The 21739-nt window shown below is 33.5% G+C and overlaps 2 protein-coding genes across 2 annotated transcripts; both read right to left on the reverse strand.

Annotated features, from left to right (window-relative positions):
- Positions 1-19759: 19759 nt before the first annotated feature.
- On the reverse strand, positions 19760-20266 carry LOC140452753 (uncharacterized). The gene has a single exon (XM_072547078.1). The coding sequence runs from the start codon at positions 20264-20266 to the stop codon at positions 19760-19762; it is 507 nt and encodes a 168-aa protein (XP_072403179.1).
- Positions 20267-20997: 731 nt separating this feature from the next.
- LOC140452754 (uncharacterized) lies at positions 20998-21642 on the reverse strand. Its single transcript, XM_072547080.1, has one exon. It carries the CDS (start codon positions 21640-21642, stop codon positions 20998-21000), a length of 645 nt encoding a protein of 214 aa, XP_072403181.1.
- Between the last annotated feature and the right edge of the window lie 97 nt (positions 21643-21739).

Here is a 21739-nt window from a genome sequence, read left to right on the forward strand (position 1 = left end):
TTTAAATACATATTTCCCGAACAATCCTTTTTAACCGTTTTCTTAAAATAATTTTCGCAAAACATTTCTTCGTTTGAATATATTTTCTTTTGCGAACCGAATTCTTTAACTTTCCAGAACTTTACTACTTGATTATTTATTGAATCATTATTAGTATTATTATAAGTATTAACATTAATTTTTATACTCTAGCGAATTAAGATATAAATTCCCAGCAATTATTCAACCAAATTCTGTATTTTGCAAAATTGGCATATTTGAACCCAAAGTTTTTCTACCTGATAACAAAACAGACCAAAATACTCTCGATGCTAGCAATTAATCTATATCATTAGACACACTAAAATCTGGATCTGCCAACTTTAAACATAAGGAGATTTTTAAATCATTTTTATTAAAAGACCTAATCGGTAACATTCCCGTAATATTGGGATTAACCAAATAATGAGTCTCCACAGTGAAATATCCTTCGCAAGAACTTAGCGTGACAATAGCTTCATTATTAATTTCTGCTAGCGCCTCTCCAACACCCTTAACCAAATGTTCTATCCTTTGACATTTTAAATCTAAAAGTTTACAAATTACTCTGAGAACCGCTATCCAGTAATCCGCGGCAAACAATCAGTTTAACAATGCCCGTCGATAATAAAACCTCAGAAATCTCATTAGAGCTGACAAATGGGTGGAAACGTGAAGAGCAGAACTTAGATGACGCTGACCGCTGTCTGAGCGTTCAATACAGTTGTCGATGTTTTGATTAGATTGTGCCATTATCTCGGCATTTTTGTAGTAATATCTGGAGACCAAATAATGCCTCCCTTGTACCAAGCCTCATACGAAATCCAAATTGATTGCCACTCAGGTTTCTTTTGCATTCTCTGTATATTCGTTGATGTACAATTTTGAGTAAACTTTTCAGAAAATTGATCATCAGGCTAATTAATCTGAATCTATTTGCTTTATTTTTCTTTGGTATAGGTATAAATGTCGATCGAAGCCAGTCTTCTGGTAAGATTCCAGTGGTATATATTTTGTTAAATAATAGTGTTAACCTCTGAAGATTTTCTTTATTGATAAGCTTTATCATCTCTACGTATATTTCATCTGGACCTGAGGCTTTTCGTGGCTTTGTCGTATTGATTGTTTTTGTAACTTCCGATGTTAATATACCAAGTATTGTTTCTTGTACTATATTCATTTGTGGTTCTGTTCTCTCGTCATCAAACAGATCGTTGATGTATTTTTTCCATATATCTTCTACATTTTCTGGACTAGATACTATTTGGTTGTTATCATCTACTAAAGTTGTTGTAGTGATTTTTTTCTTCATACTTGTGACTTCCTGAATCGTTTTGTATGCATTACAGTAGTCATGCTTTTTTAGTAAATCTCCGAGTTCCTTACAGTTGCTGCTCATCCATTCTTCTTTGGCTTTCCTGATTTTGTGTCGGATGATTTTCTGGGTTTCTTTGTATTTTTCTTCATTCCAATTTTTGGAAGATTTCCTTATGTCCATCAGTTCTAGGACTTCCTCTGTCATCCATGTATTCTTTGTTTTTCTGATGTTGTCTTGTAGTTGTTCTATTTGTATAGTTGTGATTGTTGTTTTGAAGGTGTGCCAAATACTTTCTGTTGTTTCTTCCGCGGGTGCTTCATTGAACTTTTTTTTGAGTATATCATCGAGTGTTTTCTCTATTTCTGTCTGTACTATTGGATCTTTAAGTTTTTCGAAGATAGGTTTTACCAACAACAGGATTGTGGTCGGAACCGATGTTCGCCCGGGATATGTTTTAACTCCCCCAAATCCATTTCTATAACGTTTGTCGATTAATATATAATCTATCTGGTTTCTTATTATGCGGTTTGGATTATCGCCACGTGCTTTCCATGTATATAATCTTCTTTTTGGTTGTTTAAACCAGGTGTTTGCGATCATTAGATTTTCTTTTTGGCAAAATTGGACCAGTAATTCTCCTCTATCATTTCTTTGGCCAAAACCAAAGTTTCCTACTACGTCTTCGGTCCGCCCTTCACCTACTTTGGCATTAAAATTTCTTATAATAATGTGTACAGCATTTTTCTTTGTGATCTTCATTAGCTGTTTGATCTCTTGGTAGAATTCTCGTACTTCTCTTTCTGGTTTTTCTGCTGTAGGAGCATATACTTGAATAACTAAAGTTACTATTACGAGGAGTGGTATTAACATGCAGCATAGCTACTCTATCAGATATAGGTATAAAGTTTTTTATACCTTTACTGCTTTTCTGGTCAAATATAAATGCAACTCCGTTATAATGATGAGGATCGTCATTACCAGCATAGTATATTACATGGTTATCGATGTTTGTCTGTCCAGATCCAGGACATCTAACTTCACTGACTCCGAGAATGTTGACTCCCATTCTTTTCATTTCTCTCACGATGTTATAAAGAGAGATTTTGCATAAAGAGAGATTTGCATAAAGAGAGATTTTGCATTCCAGGTTCCAATTTTTAACTTGTAGTTTTTGTTTTCCACTTTCGGGTGGTTCCTAGCATTTGTCGTGGGGATTTTTAGCACCCCCTGACCATCTAAGGTCTGCCACGGACTAGGGGCCTTTTGTTTTCTGTAACTTGCCATAGTTACATTATCTTGAGAATATTTAGTGTGTTGGTTTCTCCTCTCCTTACACACCGCAGTATTATAACCGAATAAACCAATATCTGATTATCGGCCACACGTATCTGATTCCAAGCCTATTAAGAAGTCATTCTTCCCCAGCCTTGGAGTTAGTAATGACATAGCTACTGCCCTATACCATGTCCTCAGTTAATCCGCGGATGCTTATTTGGCGAAAGTTATTCGCACCTATCCTGTATAATATACAGGACGTCCCCTATCAGCCATATGGGACGCGCCGTGTCGGGGTTGAGGACCTTCCCGCCCAGCCATATTTCTAGAAACATTATTTGTGTTGTGATAATTTAAATGCAATAATGAATTATGCAATTTATGACATTTTATACATTTTTGTAGCTTGCATTTCCATGTTGGATGTGAATTCCTTAAACAATTTAAACACAAATTTAATCTTTTAGCAGTTGAGATTCTATCATTTACATTTATATCGGACGATCTTTTTGACAAAACTAACATTTGATATTATATTTATCTTTCAATAAATACAAAACTTCGAGAACTTACATTGCGAACCTTTGCATTATTGTTTGTATAACCAGAAGATATTTGAAGCATCTCCAACACTTCACATTTCTCTTTTAAAAATCTATTAAAATCGCCCATACTGGGTAAATCATTATCATGTTTAAAACATTCCCACTCCTTTCTGGTGGTAGCATCAAATTTAGAACACTTTATAAATATTATTATACTATCCCAACTTTTTGTATCTAAGCCTAAACTATTTAATGACCGTAAATGTTTAGTGATGTTATCAAAAAAATTTCTTAGTTCAATATAAGACTCGTTATTAATACTAGGATGATCAAAAATTGCTTTTAAGTGGTTGTGAATAAGCTTCTTATTCTCATAACTCTGTGTTAACATTTGCCAAGCTATTTTATAATTTGTTGACGAAACCTCTATAGATTTTATTATTTGCTGAGGATCCATTTCAAGAGAAGATCTCAAATAGTAAAATCTCTGTATATCTGTTAAAGATTCATTATTGTAAACCAATGCCAAAAAACAATCTTTATATTCGAGCCATGAGTTTTAATGACCATTAAAACTAGGCAGTTTTATAGGGGGTAACTTAACCAATGCCTAAAAACTATTATTATTAACCCCTTGATTTGATTCACTATAAACTGATGCATTCTCAGTATTATTTTCTATTTTAAAATTATCGCAAAGTGTTTGCATATCACTAACAAGTTCAAAATATGAAGTCTCAAAAGTATTAATTTCATTCATATTATCATTACTCTGCTCTATTTCATCAATTTTTTCTTAAATCTCATGAAACTCTTCATACAAGAGTGAAACCTTGCTTAACTTAAACTCTAGTTCTGGGATCAAATTTTTAGAGAAATAATTCTTATCAATATTATCAAAATAATTCTTGTAAGTTTTCCTTTAACTACTCCATTTTTGGATTTTAAACTCTTTAACTCTTGCTCAGCCATTGTTGCACAAATGAAAAATACAATGAATCAAAGGCACTTACCTTATATGGTTTTATAACCTCAAATCAACAGTGACTTCCTTGGCACTGAATGTCGTAGCCTTGTGTAACCTTTTCAAATTGACATCGGCTTACTGAATGTCGTAACCTTATATAAACCCTTTCAAACTAATTATTGTACACCCTATCGGCATAGACTTAAAACGGATGAACGGTTGCCTACTCCGACTAACAAATTATGAACATTAAGCCCAAAATTACGTCACGAGAGTACAGTAATTTTAATCGTAACATTGTTAATCGGCGTTTTTGTCTTTGATGTATGGAAAATAGTAAAGATAGTTATGAAATAAAGATGTTTAGTGGATTATAATACCTAAAATATGGAAAACTTGATTGTTGATATGTAGGTAGTTTGGTACTTAAAATTAATCAGAATAAAGTCGTAGATTTACGTAAATCTAAGACTTCAATCTCCATTCTACACTGAAAATTTGTCGCGTATATTGAATTTCCATCAATACTGGATTAACTATTGAATGGATTACCGAATTACATAAATAGTTTTTTCATTTTTTTTAATATCTTTCCTTGATTGATCATTAATGTCTTCATCTTGTTTTCTTTTGGCACTGGTAACCTTGCTTTTGGAGCAGTTATTAAAATACTTGATTAGCATAAATATCCTTTGTCTGCAGTATGTTTTTACGAGACAAAGGGGTATATCCGAACAATGACTGGAAACATACTCTGCAGTTCGATGTATAATTTTATTACCCCGATTTAGGTTTTCACCATGAAAATTTTGGAAATATTTTTCCATTGTCGTTACTTGGTTTACCCATTCCGATGATGCATTTATGAGTCCACCAAATGATAAGTGTTGTACCCAGGATGGTACAGAATAATTATGAACATTTATAGTTTGTTTCTCATAGGTATGCCTTCCTAAATGCTATGAAACCAGCAATATATATTAACCCATCTGTTTCGGTTTCTTTTGTTATATTAGCTATTTGTGACACGTCTGAACTACTGTTACTTTGACTTTGCAGATCCATGAACTCAGTATCTTCACTTGTGGGTACTTAAAGTAGAACCATATTTATCTTGGCTAGTTGAAAAGGTTTTGCAACGATACATTCTTCTTTTTCTTGATTACCATAATGAGAAACGTTGGTAGTTCTATGCGCCATACCTGGATTGTTTCCCAGTATTATCATTCGTACTCGGTAAAGGGTATTTAGAGGTGACGGATGGTCATGTAATCCACTCCATGTTCTCAACTAAAAATAAACAATAATTAAACATATGCTTAACATAGGTAACAAATTATTTCTTACCTGTGAGAAAAAGTTTTCCAGACAATCTTGGTTTAATTTGTGTGTTTATTAATAAGAAATTTTGTATTTCTCTTTCAAATCAGTAAATAATGACTGAATAGATTTGGAGGATATTATAATGCCTCTTTGGAAAATTTGTATGGATTTTTTTCCAATGCACACCATTCTAGTAACAGTATCAATTACTAGAGCCAATAACCTATTTTGTTCTTCCAAAAGGTCGTTTACATGTAGTTGTAGCAGATGTAAAGAAATTTATTAAATCAAACCAATTATTAATAAGGTCTATAAACTCCCCAAGTTTTTGTGCTGTGATTTTTTTTATCTCTGGCTGTATTTTGGAAATAATGTTTTAAGGCTGTTGCAGTTGTGTGAGATAGTAATTCTGCAGCAAGTGCAACGTTTTGTCTCCGCATTTTTTTACCTTTAAATGATCTAAAGTCAGCTTATATATGGAACTTATTTCTGTTGTTGCAGTATTTTCAATGAACTTCCATCTTCAAGTTCAAATCCTGTGTCGACTAACCAGTTTCTTGTTAATTTTAGGAGATGGAGAGCATCATGAAACATGTAGATATTTGCTTTTGTGACTGGATGTATAAAATGTGTGATGTCAACTGAAATATTTAATTTTTTCCAAAGTCCTTGATTGCCTCCCCGCAATCAGACACGCATGCAACTACATTATATTTTACATTGTGCAACTCAGTTATTATGGTAGACAAAATATTTTCAGTCATACTTGAATCAAAACCAATGTAGACTGGTTGCTTCCATTCATCAAAAAGTTCTCTTGCCATCACTGCTTGCATGTACCTATGAGGGTCAATCACTTCATCCTCTTTTTGGTCATATTCATACCGTGCACAGACTTTCATTTCATCATATGACAAGACGGTTACTCTTTGTAGTTCAGTTTTTTGATTTTCCAGCAATATACATCACCTGAAGTACATCTTATAGAAGACCATATCTAAGATTAATGTGTGCAGCCCATTTTTGTAAAGTTGCTATTCCAGGTAATGGGTACTTAAGGGTCTTCTTCTTCTTAGCCTTCTGTCGTCCATGTTTGGACATAGGCCTCTCCCAACTCCTTCCATCGGTCTCTATCCTGAGCAACATATTTCCAATTTGTTCTGGCTATTCTTTTAATGTCATCAACCCATCTCATCTGCGATCTTCCTCTTGGTCGTTTACTTTCGTAAGGTCTCCAATGTTCTATTGTAGTATTCCAACGTTAGTCTTTTTTTCTAGCAGTGTGGCCCGCAAAGCTCCATTTAAGTTTGGCAATTTTTGTTGCTATGTCCTCAACTTTTGTTTTGGATCTTACCCAGTGGTTTCCCTTTTTATCTGACAGTCGTATACCTAACATTGCTCTTTCCATTGTTCTTTCTGTTGTGGCTAGTTTATTTATGTTTACCTTGGTTAGGGTCCAGGTTTGACATCCATATGTCATGATAGGAATGATGCATTGGTTGAACACTTTGCTCCTCAAGTATTGGGGTATTTTGCGGTTCTTAAGTATCCAACTAAGTTTTCCAAATTCTGCCCATACTAGTCTTGCTCTTCACGTGCAAAAGCACGTGATGTCTGATGGTAGTTATGTGGTAGTGATCCATATTCATTGCTATCACACACGAGCCTTAATTTTTTTAAATGGGCCAAAATGAGTTAGAATTGTATCAGATACTAAATGTCCCTTTGCAGCCTCGAATACCTCATTGCATTCCTTTATCCACATAAATTTTGTATCCTTTTTGGTTAATTCATAAATGTAAAGATTTTAAAATTTGTGACAAATTTGGATTAAACCTCGAATAATAATTTGTCATTCCTGCAAAAGCTCTTACCTCTCTAATATTTTTAGGTGCTGGAATCTTTACTGTTACTTTCACTTTCTCTTTACTCTTTTTTAACTCTTCCGATGATATGATATGCTCTAAATATTTGATACTACTTAAAAAAATCTACATTTACTACTATTTAATCTAAAACCTGCTTTATCCAATCTTCTTAAAACTTTGTATAAATTTGCAACATGTTCAACATCATCTCTCCCTGTTACCACTACATCATTTAAACAATTCACTGTCCCTGTACAATCTTGCAACACCTTCTCTACTGTCCACTGGAAAATTTCACAAGCTGGCTTGGTACCATAGGGTAAACGGATAACTTTAAATATACCATACGGTGTGCTCCAAGCAAGAAGTTTTGCTGTCTCTGGTTCCGCATGTAATTGATTGTACGCATTTAACAAATCTAGCTTTCTGAAACTGTTTCCCTTCTTGCAACGCTGCAAATTGCGTTAGGCACTTGCTCTATCACTTTACTTTCTTTTAATTTCTCAATTTTCTTTAACTACTTCTCTCCTAAATCCAAGATACTCCAATGTCTCCTAGGTGATTGTGATTGTATAAAGGTTTTCTTTCATTCTCACACAGAAAGATTTGAGGAGGACAAACACACAGATAAACAATCAACTCTTCTTTATGATTTACAAATATCACTGACATTATTATGTCACTTGTTTTAGCAACTTCTATTATGATTACTTTTATTTATCTATCAGCAATTACACTATTTACAATCTATTCCTAATGGTACTTTGCAATACATAAAACAATTCATATTCTTCACCTAGTTATTTCACCCTTTGTTCGTTTCACCTCATCTCTTAAAGGCAAGCAATTTGTGCTCTCCTTCTTTTAAGCGAATCTACCATGTCCATACTCTTACCTGCAAGACTGTTATGATTTCGAGACCCATCCTGATTTTTCTTACCTGTAATGGTATTTCCCTGAAATAGGCTCCATCGAAACTCCGAACGAAGGATCTGTTTGCTTGACTCAGGAGATACCATCATTTCAGTATATTTTTGATTATATTGAAGAAGACCTTTAATATAATGGTCTGTTGTAAAGATTTTCGTAAATATGATACTTACACGAATGCGTTACAGGCTAGGATCCCTACACCTTGTACCTATTACATAGACTAAACACTTAAAAACTAGAAATACCACAAAGAACCAAAATATTACTTAATATTAAATTAACTGCACTAATAAAATGTAATGTGTGAAGAAGAAGAAAGCGACCAAGAATGTATTGGAAAGGCAACCGACAACTGACGAAAAAATTAAGTAAGGAAAGACTACCTATACACTGTAACGATGATATGAAAACTCATGAAACTAAGAAACTCAGAACATTAGAGAATGGTTACTTTTGAGAAAGCAATCTCTCATTATCCAACTAACTTAAAAATATTTTTGTTATAAGTAAGCCATATATAATATATGTAAATATATTATGAAGTAAATCGTATCGGTTTGAAATATGGAGACATAATTTTGGATCAAATTATACACGAGTTATTTATTTGGTGGAATTAACCCTGTTCAACATCAAGGTTTTGAGTTCTCAAAATTCATAACGTAAATAAAACATTTTCAGAATAAACAATATCCACGTATTCATTGTACCATGATATCCACGATATAACTAACTAAATAAAATTAGTCGAAAATATACGGATAAAGTGGACTGTTGTGATATAATATTCTTAAAAAACGTAGAGGTTTTTATATAATTAAATCAAGAAAATAAAAAAGAATAGTAGTTCTGAAGTGAGGAAAAGTGTCATGATAATTTAAACCTGTGTATTATTTGTATTCTATGTCTAACGTCAAAATATCCACGTATCCAATAAAAAAAAAAAAAAAATTAAAACGTCATGTGACCAATCTAGAAAACGACATAATACGATTACGATGTTAAAGTTATAATTCCAACAAAGTCACTCCAAACTCCAATCGACGGGAGCCGAGGAATGGAAGAAAATATTGTTACCGAATTCTAAATGCTTTGCTGAGGGTATTTGTAGTAATAGTCATCTGAATTTTGGGTCAAATGAAGGCAAAAGTTTCATGAAAAGAATATATCACCTAAAGTATCAATTGTTAGGAAGTTTTTACCAGCAAGTATTACCGGCGTTCAGTAAACGACGCTACTGGTCCTGCTATGAAAATGCTGATGTTTTTTGTGAAAGTAGAAGCTTTACCATGTTTATTTCAAGGTAGGAGTTTGTGCTTGTGGTACATAAAAGAACACACGGAGTATTAAGTAACAGGTAAGTGAAATATTTTCTATAGCTTATTTTTAACAGTAATTAATACATATATAACTTTGTTCCTGCTATTATATGCCACCGTCTTGGAACGTAACACTTTTATTAAGCATCATTTTCTTACTGCATTATTTTCCTACTGCAATCATAATCATGTACCTATTAAGCGGCCCCTAGGCAGTCAATAATAGCGTCAATATTATCGTACCATATATTGCATAATAATTTAGTAGGCCAACACAAACGAATCAATATTATTGTACAATAAATTAGTTCCCGACTGAAACTTGTGATATTAACATGTGGAATTAAAAAACGGCGAGTTGAGTGGCTATCGCATTAGTTGTACATAGCTTCACAAGAGATGAAAAGAAATACACGCAGGTGAATGAAAGAATGGTTCAAAAAAAGAAATAAGTAAACTCATGAAAATTTATTAGGTAAATGATTTAAGAATTAGCGAACCTAGTGGTTTTGATGAACTTTCTTCTTTGATGAACTATTAAGAATCGTTATACTTGAAATTCAAAAAAGGGATACTGTTATGCGAGATGCTATCTCACCAAGTTAGCGTTTATCAATACCATTACGTTATCTAGCTACTGGAAATACCTTTGACGATTTTAAATTCACAAGTGCTGGGTTACCACAATCCACAGGAATAATTGTAATGGAAACTTGCCAAGCTATAATAAACTACCTGAAGGATTACATAAGGGTAAATAAGATTATTTCTTTCTTTCTTTCTCCCCTTCCTTTTACCCTATCAGGGTGTCGGATTTGGGCTAGCTATTTTAATTTTCATTTACCCACCTCTTCCATTCTTTTCTGTTTCCTGCCATTATTTTCAATTCCTCGAATGATTTTTATTTAAGTTTTCCCGCCTCTACTACTTGCTGTATCCATTTTTTTCTTGGTCTGCCTCTTTTTCTTTTTCCGATGTTTTTTGCTTCATAAATTTTTCTTGTTATTCTATTGGATTGCATCCTCATCAGATGCCCATACCAGTTCATTTGTCTCTTTGCTATTTTGTTCATTATCGGTTTTTGGTTGGCCATTCTCCTAATAGTCTCGTTGCTTAATCTATCCCATTTTGTCTTTCCCTTAGATGTCTCATCTCCATTGCGTTTATCCTGCTCTTATGTTTTTCCAGAATTGTCCAGTTTTCACTTGCATAGAGCACAGTCGGTATCACTATTGTGTTATATATTTTTATTCTTGTTTCTCGTGCAAGTTCTCTTTTTCCCATTATTGGGGCTAACGCATAATATAACTTGTTTGATTTCTTTGCTCTATTTGTTATTTCCCAGTCTATTTTTCCGTCATTAGTTATTATACTTCCCAGGTATTCGTAAGTTGTTACTATTTCCAATTCTGAGTTTTTAGATTTTATCTTTATTTGATTATCTTCCTTATCTCCTTTGCCGCTGATTATCATTATCTTACTTTTTTCCTCGTTTATCTCCATTTTAAGTTCTTGTATTTGTTCTACCCATATATCCATTAGTTTCTGCATTTTATTCTCGGAATCTACTATTAGTAGGTACTATGTCGTCTGCATACATTAAGGACTCTATTGTTACCGGTTGTAATCTGCGGTAACCTATTATTGTCTGTAGTTGATTAGTTCTGACTCTAGTGTTTCTTATCAATTCGTTCATTACTATTATGAATAGCAAAGGCAAAAGCAAAGACTATCTCCTTGTTTAATACCTCTCTTCCAATTAAATGCTTCCGATCTTTCCCCTGTTATTTGTACCCTTCCTTTTACCTCTTTGTAAGTACTTTCTATAATTTTTATCAATGCTTCTTTCTATTAGGTTTCTAATGATATATATGTTGTCATTTGTCTGTCTTCCCGGTCTAAATGCCGTTTGTTCTTCTCCAATACCATTTCTACTTCTTGTCTCAGTCTCTTCTCTATTATTTTCGTATATATTTTAAAGCATACCGATGACAGACATATTGCTCTACAGTTGTCGCAGTTTACATATTCTCCTTTTTTGTATATTGGCACGAAGATATTGTTCTGCCAGTCTTTAGAGATCGTTTGTTTTTCCCACGCCTCTTTATGTATTTTCCATAGCCAGTTTATTCCTTCTTCTCCCATGTATTTTACCATTTCCGCTTAAATTTCATAATCTCCACCTGCCTTGTCTGTTTTTATATTTGATAATCCTTCTATTACTTCTTCTCTACTTATTTGCTCTGGCTCTGTGTTTTCTTTGCCTTCATTGATTATATTGTCTTCCTTTATCACTTCGGTATCAAATTTTTTCTCATAATATTCTTTCCATACCCTCGCTATTTGTTCTGTGCTTATTTGTATGTGGTTTGAAGTATCTCTTACTGCGTTTATTTCCTTTCGTTTTCCCTGCCTTATGTTGTCGTCCAAAAGTTTATATTATTTGTTATATATTCTTCCTGAAGTTCTTCTCCAAATTCTTTCCATGTTTTTGCTTTTGCTTGTGTGACTGTCTTTTTTGCCAATCGTCTCTGCCTATAGTATTTTTCTTTATCTTCTTCTAATCCCGTTTCGATGAATTTTTTCCATGCTATTTTCTTCTTTTTTATTTCTGTCTTCACTTCTTTATTCCACCATCTTGTCCTTTTCAACTGTTTATTATAGTTTTTGATTCCACACACTTCAGTTGCTGTTGTCTTTAATACTTCACTGTATGTACTCCACCTTTCTTCCATTGTCCATGTTTCTTTTTGGTACTCTATTTGTCTCAATCTTTTGTTAGTTTCCTCCGTGTAAAATTCTCGCACACTTTTTATCTTTAGTTTGTTTACATTTACTTTCTTATACTCTTTTCTTTCCACTTCCTCCATTTTTTCATCCTCTAGTTTTGCAGTGACCATCCTGTGTTATGAAGACAGTTCGGGTTCCTTTTCCGTTAAGATGTTTTTTATTTTGTTTTAGGTTTCTCGTATAGACTATATAGTCGATTAAGCTTTTCGCATTTCTCTCTTCAGCCACAAATGTATATTTGTCGTTAATGGTTTGTTCACTGAATGTGTTTCCTATTATCAGGTCATTGGTTTGGCAGAATTCCAGAATTGGAATTTTAGTTCCATTTCTATTTAATGTTTCTTCCCCATATTGTCCAATGCATCCTAATCCCCTGTTAATATCCTTACCTACTCTTGAATTCCAATCGCCTAAGATTATTATTTTTTCTCTTGTCTCTCTTAATTTGTTCAATGCGTTTTGGAGTTCGTTGTAGAATTATATCATTATCTCTTCTTCATTACCTTCTGTTGGTCCGTATATTTGTATTATTCCTATCTTGTCTTTTAGTTCTATTTGGGCTGTGATTATTCTAGATAATACTGCTTCGTGGTTTGTTATTCTTGATTCTATTCTTTTATTCACTATTATACCGACTCCTTCTTTTGCTCTGTGACCCTGTGGTACTCCGGAATAATATAGACTATATTTCTCATTGATATTGATGTGTCCTTTCCCTATCTTTTTTGTCTCGCTTATTCCCATTATTTGTACCTTCATTTTTTCCATTTCTTCCGTAGCTTCTATTTCCTTGCCGGTCAGAGATGTCACATTCCATGTCGCTATTCCTATATGATTTGTCTTGTTAAGATGTATTTCCTTATCACTGTATTCTTCTTCTCCATTATTGGTGTTAACGTTGATTTCATGCTCCCTGGTTTTTGTATTAACATTATATCCGTTATTTATTTTATTACCGTTTTTATTTTTAATGCTAATATTTAATTTTTCCCTACCTTAATTACTAATGCTATGCTCATTTTTGATATTCCCCCTAACTATAATATTATCACTACTGTTAGTATGCCTAATACCCATATTCCTATCACAAGTCATATTTCTATCACTCGCAACTCACAACACTCGCTAAGTGTTTTAAATGCAGTATTAATCCACAAATTAGTTTTGTTACTAACCATTAGTACATCATATAACTTATTTTAAAATTCAACAAAATTTTTTTTTTTTTTTGTTAATTCAATTACAATAAAAATAATTGTGTTTTAGAATAGCTGACTTCATAAAAAAAAGTAAAGGTGAAAAATTTTTCTAAATACACACCATTGTATTGTACCATGGACAATTTTTTCTCACTAAAGGAAGCTATTTTTCATTTAAAAACAACCTACGAGTACTAAATTTCAAGTAAATACGTTTATTGGTTTTAAATTTATTGTTGTTATTAACTAAAAGAATTTAATTTTTTTTAATTTTAACACCCTGTATCTCGAAAAGTAAATAAGTTTGACCCCTCATTAACTATATCGTTTTATTCAATTTTTAGAGAAGTATCTACAGTCAAACGTTGTAAGTGTCATTTGGAAACACCCTGTATGTATGAAATATTAGATATTTAATAGAAAATATTAGATACTTACAATTTTGCCACAGACTGAACAGTAGATTTTTCCCATATCCATAGACAGCTCTTTATAAGGTTTAATCCAAGTTGAAGCACTGGTGGTTTTAGGCATTATAAAATCACAATCTTCCTTTTTGTTACGCACAACGAGTGTTTACGCTTTGAATATCAAAACAAAAATGATTTACAAACCTGAGCATCAAATTAGAAATGTTTAGGTACCTAATTCAATAAACTGGGAGATTTTGGAAAATCCCTAAATTAGGAACAAAACTATTAGCCGTTTACCTGCTGTTAAGTTACAATAAATTGTAGATAGATTTGTGGATTAGATCATAAAATGCAAATGAGCGAACCCTTAGCGATTATCCAATAAGTGAATGCCTCAGTGACCGAGACTTTCTAAGAATTGTTGAGAGCTACTTAAATTGATCTTCTTTGAAATTGTAAATGTTTTGTACCTGTAGAGATTACGTACTTAGATCATTTCTTAATTAAAATGACTACAAAATTTTATACAAGAATTGAAATAAATTGGTATGTTTAAAAATTTTCAAATACAGTATAAAAATCTGAACTTTTATGCACTTTATGAAAACTTTTATACAAATATGCCAAAATATGAAATATTTGCATAAAATATGCACAATACGCAAAATATGCAATATGCATATTTACCGAAGTCTACTTATCATTTACATTTCTAATCCTATTCCTATTACTACTTAAAACTAAACATTTATAATCATTGTCCAGTTTATTTTGTAATTCTTCTTTCTTTATTCGTTGCTTGACCTCTCCTTGGTTCTTTTTACGTTGCTCTGGTAGTTTTTTTTACTCTCTATTTCCACTACTTTTTCTTCTTTATAGCACCATCTCCATTCCTTGCCGTCTACTGTGATTTTATTGTATCCTATTTTGACCATTTTTTCATTTTCCCTCATTTCTCTTGCTTTATCTCTTAAAGCTTTCATTTTCTCTCTCTCTCCTTTTGTGAGATCCTCTGTAATCCATATTTTTTTGGTCTTCACATTCTTAAGTTTGTATTTGTTTCTTAAGATTGATGTTTTTTCTTCTTCGCTTTCTAGTTCAATTAGGCATGTTTTTGTGCCTATTTTTTGTGCTCTTCTAATATTAGTTTTGACTTCAAGATGATTTTCTAACATAGTAGTCATTCCTTCTTTTAATGTTTTTGGGTCTTCAGAGTCTATTATTGCTCCACTAATGATTATATTCTTCTTTCTTTTTTCTTTGTCTAATCTTTCCAATGAGTGTTTTAGATCCTTTAATTCTTCCGTTATTTTTTTGTTATCAGTTTTGGTTAGTTCGTTTTCTCTTTTCAGTTCTTCTTTCTCTTTTGTCCATTCTTCCTTCACCCTTTCTATTTCCAGCTTTATGATTTTTATTTCTTCATTATTTAGTTTTATCTCTTCTTTAACTTCATTTATATATCTTCTGATCTCCTTATTTTCTTCCTTCATTTCTGTTTTCAGCTCTTTTATTTCCGTTTTAATCTCCTTATTTATTTCTTCTAGTAGTTTCTTTAGTTCTTCCATTTCGCGATTTTTTATGTTATCCTTTTGAGGTGTTCTTAACGTAGCTTTGCTTCTTTTGAAGGCTTCCTCCTCGTCGGATGAGTTATCGTGTTCTGGTTTATTTCTTTTGCTGTTCATTCGATTTTGTTACCTTCTATATTAATATATATATTTTCTATATTAATATACACCAATATAGTATTTTATTATATTAATTAACCTTTTTTATTACAATAACAATTAATATTTATTATTTTAATTTAATTTAATTCTAATCCTAACTTTAAACTAATTTATTCTAAGGCCAGATCTGGATTTTTGTAATAAACTTATGAGGCTTTTATTTTAATATTTAATTTTTGTCGGCACTAATTAGTTTCTTATCTGCCAAGAAACCAAAAAAACGCGTAGGAATGCCTAAGCGGGTCGACCCCTCGGACTTAAAACATTCGCCAAAACCAGTTTCTTTAATCTTTCACACAGTTACACATATTATGTCCAAAAGTTTGGAATATTGGAATATTTCATCTTTTTATTGATTTTTATATATAAAATCTTCTGAATATTTAAACATCATTTTGTTTCAATTATCAACAATACTAAATAAATCTCAAAACCAGATAAACGATATGCGAAAAAAATATTTATTTTCTTGGAGTGAAAAACTTACAATGTACAACTTACGTTTAAAAATAAATTAGTATAGAAAAAAATAATTTTTAATAAAACTTATAATAAGTATTTCCTTCATTGGCCTGTATGCAAGCCTGTAGGCGATTTGGCATGCTGCCGATTAACTGGTCGAGCTGGGCTTGCGGAATTCTCTCCCATTCTTCACGAGCAGCATCTTTAAGCTCTCAAAGTGTAATAGGGGGATTGTTTCGCTTCTTGATGCGTGTTTTGAGAATGTCCCAAGCATGTTCAATAATGTTCATGTCGGGGGAATTCGAGGGCTACTGTAATGTAGATATTCCTTCTTCTTCAAGACAATTTTGTACTACTGATGTTCGATGAGGAGGTGCGTTGTCATGTATAAACACAAATTCATTACCTACTGCCCCTCGAAATAGACGTACGACAGGATTTAAAACTTCCTTGATGTATACAGCACCAGTGATTCTTCTCTCCAGAACCAGCAGTGACGTCCGTGTACCACTCATAATACCACCCCAAACCATAATACTGCCACCTTCAAATGGGACACGCGGTTTAGCTGTTTCTAGTGGGGCTTGTCGTCCTGGGGCCCTCCAAACCAGTGTTCTTCGCAAATCAGATACCAAGTCAATTTTTGACTCATCAGAGAACATCACGTTATTCCAGTTAGGATCATGATGCGCCATTTCTCTAGCCCATTGCAACCTTACTATTTTGTGTTGGTAGGTTAGTTTAGGAACACGTAGCGGTCTTCTACGATACAAATTGACCGCATTTAGTCTGCGTGTTATTGTTTGCCGTGAAATATTCAGTCCTTGAAGCCTAGAAATTTCTCTGGATATACCACTTGTAGATTCCAGACGATTTCTACCAGCTATAAATGTTATTTGCCGGTCTTGTGCTGCTGTTGTACATCGATTTCTACCACTTCTGAGACGATCCTTGACTTTATCTGTATCTTAAATTTTTTTTTTAATTTTCGATACAGCACTCTGAGTAACATCACGAATATTCACGATATAACTTTGACTAAAGTCCTGTTGTAACAAAGCAATTACTCTGGATCTGTCAAAATGAGATATCACGTTTTTAGGCATTTTTAAACGGCTCAATTCAAATTTAAACGAAGACTGAAATAATGTGTAAATACGCTAATCAGTTGAAAGTGACCAAAATCATACAAAAACGATTCAAATTTTTTATCATTTTCATTTAAAAACCCTCTAGAATGAATATCAACAACAGTTTCAAAACCACCATAGGCGTAGATATATTATTTGTACGTATTCCAAATGTGTGTATTTATTTACTCAAAACTTGTTAAAATTATTTAAAATGGTTATATCTTACTTGTCTGATGGTATTTCTTTTATTCACTACTATCACCTGTATGCACTTAACTTTTAACTCTTATTTTTGAACTTTGTTGAATTTTCTAACTTGTAATTCCCCAATTATTTGAAGTTTATTACGAAGCAAAAATCAACGAAACTACTGTGTCACTTGCAGGACCGTCTCCCCCATCAGATTATTTTAAACACAAAACAAAATTTATTTTAAATATCTCAGTTTACTGTAAAATTATATTTTTATTGAAAAGTTGAAAAATAGTTACAAACAGTAGGGGCCTCTGACTAGTTCATAGTCTGTTTTCCGATTAGTAGTTGAGGTTAAAAAAGTAGAAAAAGTATTAATTTGCACAGAATTCCTATGCAGTGTTCCCATTTAACCTTCAAATAGTATGTCGTTAATGGCCTTTTTCGCAAAAATTTTTTGCGATGCGTCATTTTTTCAAGTTCTACTGCCCAAGCAGAAGCAATTTTCTCATAATCAGTTGATGGTTTTTCAAGGTGTTTAAGGGCTAAAGCTATTAATTGTTTGGACTCATCAAGTTTTCTTGCCTTCGTTTTTGGTAATCCCTCCTATGTGCACTGCCGTAAAAAAAAACATTTATTAAATTTTTGTGTAGTAGTAATAAGTTTGTATATTAACAATTTAACTTGTAATTGTAGTTGCCAACAACAGAAGCTGAATGTAAAGCTATTGCCAATCGATTTAATGTTCAATGGAATTTTCCTAATTGTCTAGGAGCTGTAGATCGAAAGCACGTGGCAATCAAAAAACCTCCACATACAGTTTCATATTATTACAATTACAAAAAGTTTTTTAGTATTGTAATGATGGCAGTTGTAAATAGCAATTACGAATTTATTATGGTAGATGCAGGAATCCATAGACGAATATCAGACGGAGGTGTTTTGAATTATACTGCATTTGGAAAAGCATTATCAGATAATTCACTTAAAATCCCAGAACTTGATCTGTTGCCAAATAGTCAAAAGATACTACCCTTTGTCTTTGTTGGAGATGACGCTTTTGCACTGACAGAAAATTTCATGAAACCTTACAGCCAAACAGGATTAACGATGGGAAAAAGAATTTTTACTTATCGACTTAGTTGTGTCCGTCACATTGTGGAAAATGCATTTGGAATATTAGTATCAAAATTCGGTGTATTTCAACGACCTATTGCATTATTGCCTAAGAAAGCTCAAATCATTGTCTTATCATGTTGCTATTTACACAATTATTTAAGAAGAAACCAATCTCAGTCATACATGTACAATAATTCTGTGGATGTAGAAGATTTTGAATCAGGAAATATTGTTGAAGCAACTTGGAGAACAACTGGACAATCAATATCACTTTATACAACTCATGCCAGAAATTCAGCTACTGTAGCAAAAAGTGTCAGAGATAATTATTGTGATTTTTTTAATAACGAGGGACAGGTTTTGAAGAAAAAACTATGGGGTTGAAACACTTTTATTACGTATATTTTGATTACAATCGTTAAAAAGATGACTAATACAAAATATCGACCGACTTGGTCGAGTGTTGATGGCGAAGTGAGTCTTTCGCGCCAAAGCCGGTTTCTGCTTTAGCGGGCAAAACACAAAGCGTTACCATTAGTGGCGCGTATGTTTAAATAGAAATAAAAATGAATATATCACCACTGTGATAAATAATATTTAAAATAAATATAAATGCGAAACGGAACGCCGCCCGCCTTGAAAGGCTAAAGTCTTTCAAAATAATACAACAACTTAACAATTTCAAAAATGACCAAAATTGTTCAAAAGTCTAGCACTATTCACTGCATGGTAGAGGGCAGATGACAGATACTGCTCTCTTAATGATACCTCTCGTCGTCTTTATGGACACCACCCTGGAAACTCCGTCTGGACCTGGATGCAGCTCGACTACACGTCCCAACTGCCAAATTAGAGAAGGCAAGTTCTTTTCCTTGATAAGAACTAGTGTGCCAATATTAATGTCTTTGGAAACTTGTTTCCATTTTTTCCGCTGCTGCAGCTCTCCTATGAACTCCTTAGACCACCTTGACCAAATGTGCTGCACCATTTTTTGAAGGCGCTGGAAGTGGTTCAATCTATTTTCGTTTATTGACATCAAATCAGGTTCAGAAATGGCTGTCAAAGGCCTTCCAATCAGAAAATGAGCCGGAGTCAAAGGACAAAGGTCATTGGGGTCTGATGAAAGGGCAGATATAGGACGACTATTAAGGACAGATTCTACTTCTGTATTGTACAGAATTCCTCATACGTGAGGTGAGCATTGCCGACGACGCGTTTTAAATGCGATTTCATTGACTTAACGCCGGCCTCCCAAAGGCCACCGAAGTGCGGCGATTGTGGAGGTATGAAGTGCCATTCAATACTTTCGATTATTGAATGGTCTTGAATCTCACGCTTATTAGTCTTAATAAAATCATAAAACTCTTTTAGTTCACGATTAGCACCCTGAAAGTTAGTTCCATTATCAGAGTATATCTTAAAAGGCTTTCCTCTTCTGCTTACAAAGCGCTTAAAGGCTGCTATAAATGAATGAGTAGTTAAATCAGATACGAGTTCTAAATGAACAGCACGAGTTGTGAAACACACGAATAAGGCTACATATGCCTTTAAAAGTTTGCATCCACGCCCCTTTCGATCCTTGACTAAAAGATATCCTGCGTAATCTACGCCTGTGATATAAAAAGGAGGGGATGGGTCAACACGATCCTTCGGTAAATCACCCATAATTGGAGACAGATTTTTAGGTGGACTTGCACGACAACACCTAATACATTTATGGACGATACGCTTGGCTGAATTTTTACCATGAATAGGCCAAAATTCATTTCGAATTGTAGATAAAAGAAGAAGAGGACCTGCATGACAGAGTTTAACGTGCAGGTCTAAAAGAATTAAGTCAGTAAAATAATTATTAGATGGTAGCAAAATCGGATGTCTTTTCTCAAAAGAATACGATGAATTTTTTAATCTACCACCAACACAAAATATTCGATTTGAATCGAGAAATGGTTGCAACGAAATGAGTTTGCCTTTTGGGCTTACAGGCCCTTTTTTTGTCAAATTGCGTATTTCTTCCGAGAAACATTCATTCTGAACTATCCTTACTAGGTAAAACATAGCGGTTGAAATCTCCTGAGAAGTTAAAGCACCTGAAGCTCTCTCATGAAGGGAAGACTTGGATATTTTGCAATTATTAATGAATCTCAGAATGTAAGCAGTACATCTCTTTAACTTAATCAAACTAGAGAATTGCTTTATTAATGAAAAGTCTAATGTGGCAGACAAAGTAATGACCTCGGCAGTCTTTAACTCCGGAATGTCATCTGGAAGAGAAAATTGTGTAGGATAATCATTTAATTTAAGCCAGGAAGGTCCATGCTACCATAAGTCGGAAGACATGAGTAATAGGGGACTAATTCCACGAGAAGCAAGATCAGCAGGATTATCCTTCGAAACTACGTGGTGCCAACTTTTCCTTTCTGAATCTCAGCGACACGATTTCCTACAAACGTCTTTAATAGTTTTGACTGTGTGCGTATCCATGCCAGAGTGATAGTAGAATCAGACCAATGAAATACTTTATCGAAATTGATATCTGAGGACTTGATTACCCTTTCAAAAAAACGAGCAAGTAACAATGCGCCGCACAATTCCAAACGAGGTATACTAATCACCTTAAGGGGTGCAACCTTGGATTTTGCGCATAACAGACGAACCAAAACATGTCCATCAGAATCAACACTCTTAACATAGATTGCAGCACCATATGCCTTGTTGCTGGCATCAGAAAAACCATGTAGCTCACAAGAGATCGAATCCTTTAATTTTACGTACCTAGGTATTTCGATATTATTTAATCTAAGTAATTTCTCCTTAAAATGCTGCCACTGCGTAAAAATGATTTGAGGAACAGATTCATCCCAGCCTTGCTTTTCTTGCCAAAGAATTTGCATTATAATCTTGGCCGTAATTGTGCAAGCGCTAAGCAGCCCAAGAGGATCATAGATCTGAGCAATACGAGAAAGAATTATTCTCTTCGTTACCTTATTAGGATTAGGTAAATCAGCTACCTTATATGTTAGTGTGTCCGAATCACACATCTAATTTAGGCCAAGTACCTTTACCTTTTCCTCTCCACCGAATGATTTTAGATTTGATAGACACTTGGAACTTTGAATTTTATTAAGTACTACCGGA

The sequence above is a fragment of the Diabrotica undecimpunctata genome, chromosome 11, assembly GCF_040954645.1.
Source record: "Diabrotica undecimpunctata isolate CICGRU chromosome 11, icDiaUnde3, whole genome shotgun sequence".
NCBI classification, from domain to species: Eukaryota; Metazoa; Arthropoda; class Insecta; order Coleoptera; family Chrysomelidae; genus Diabrotica; species Diabrotica undecimpunctata.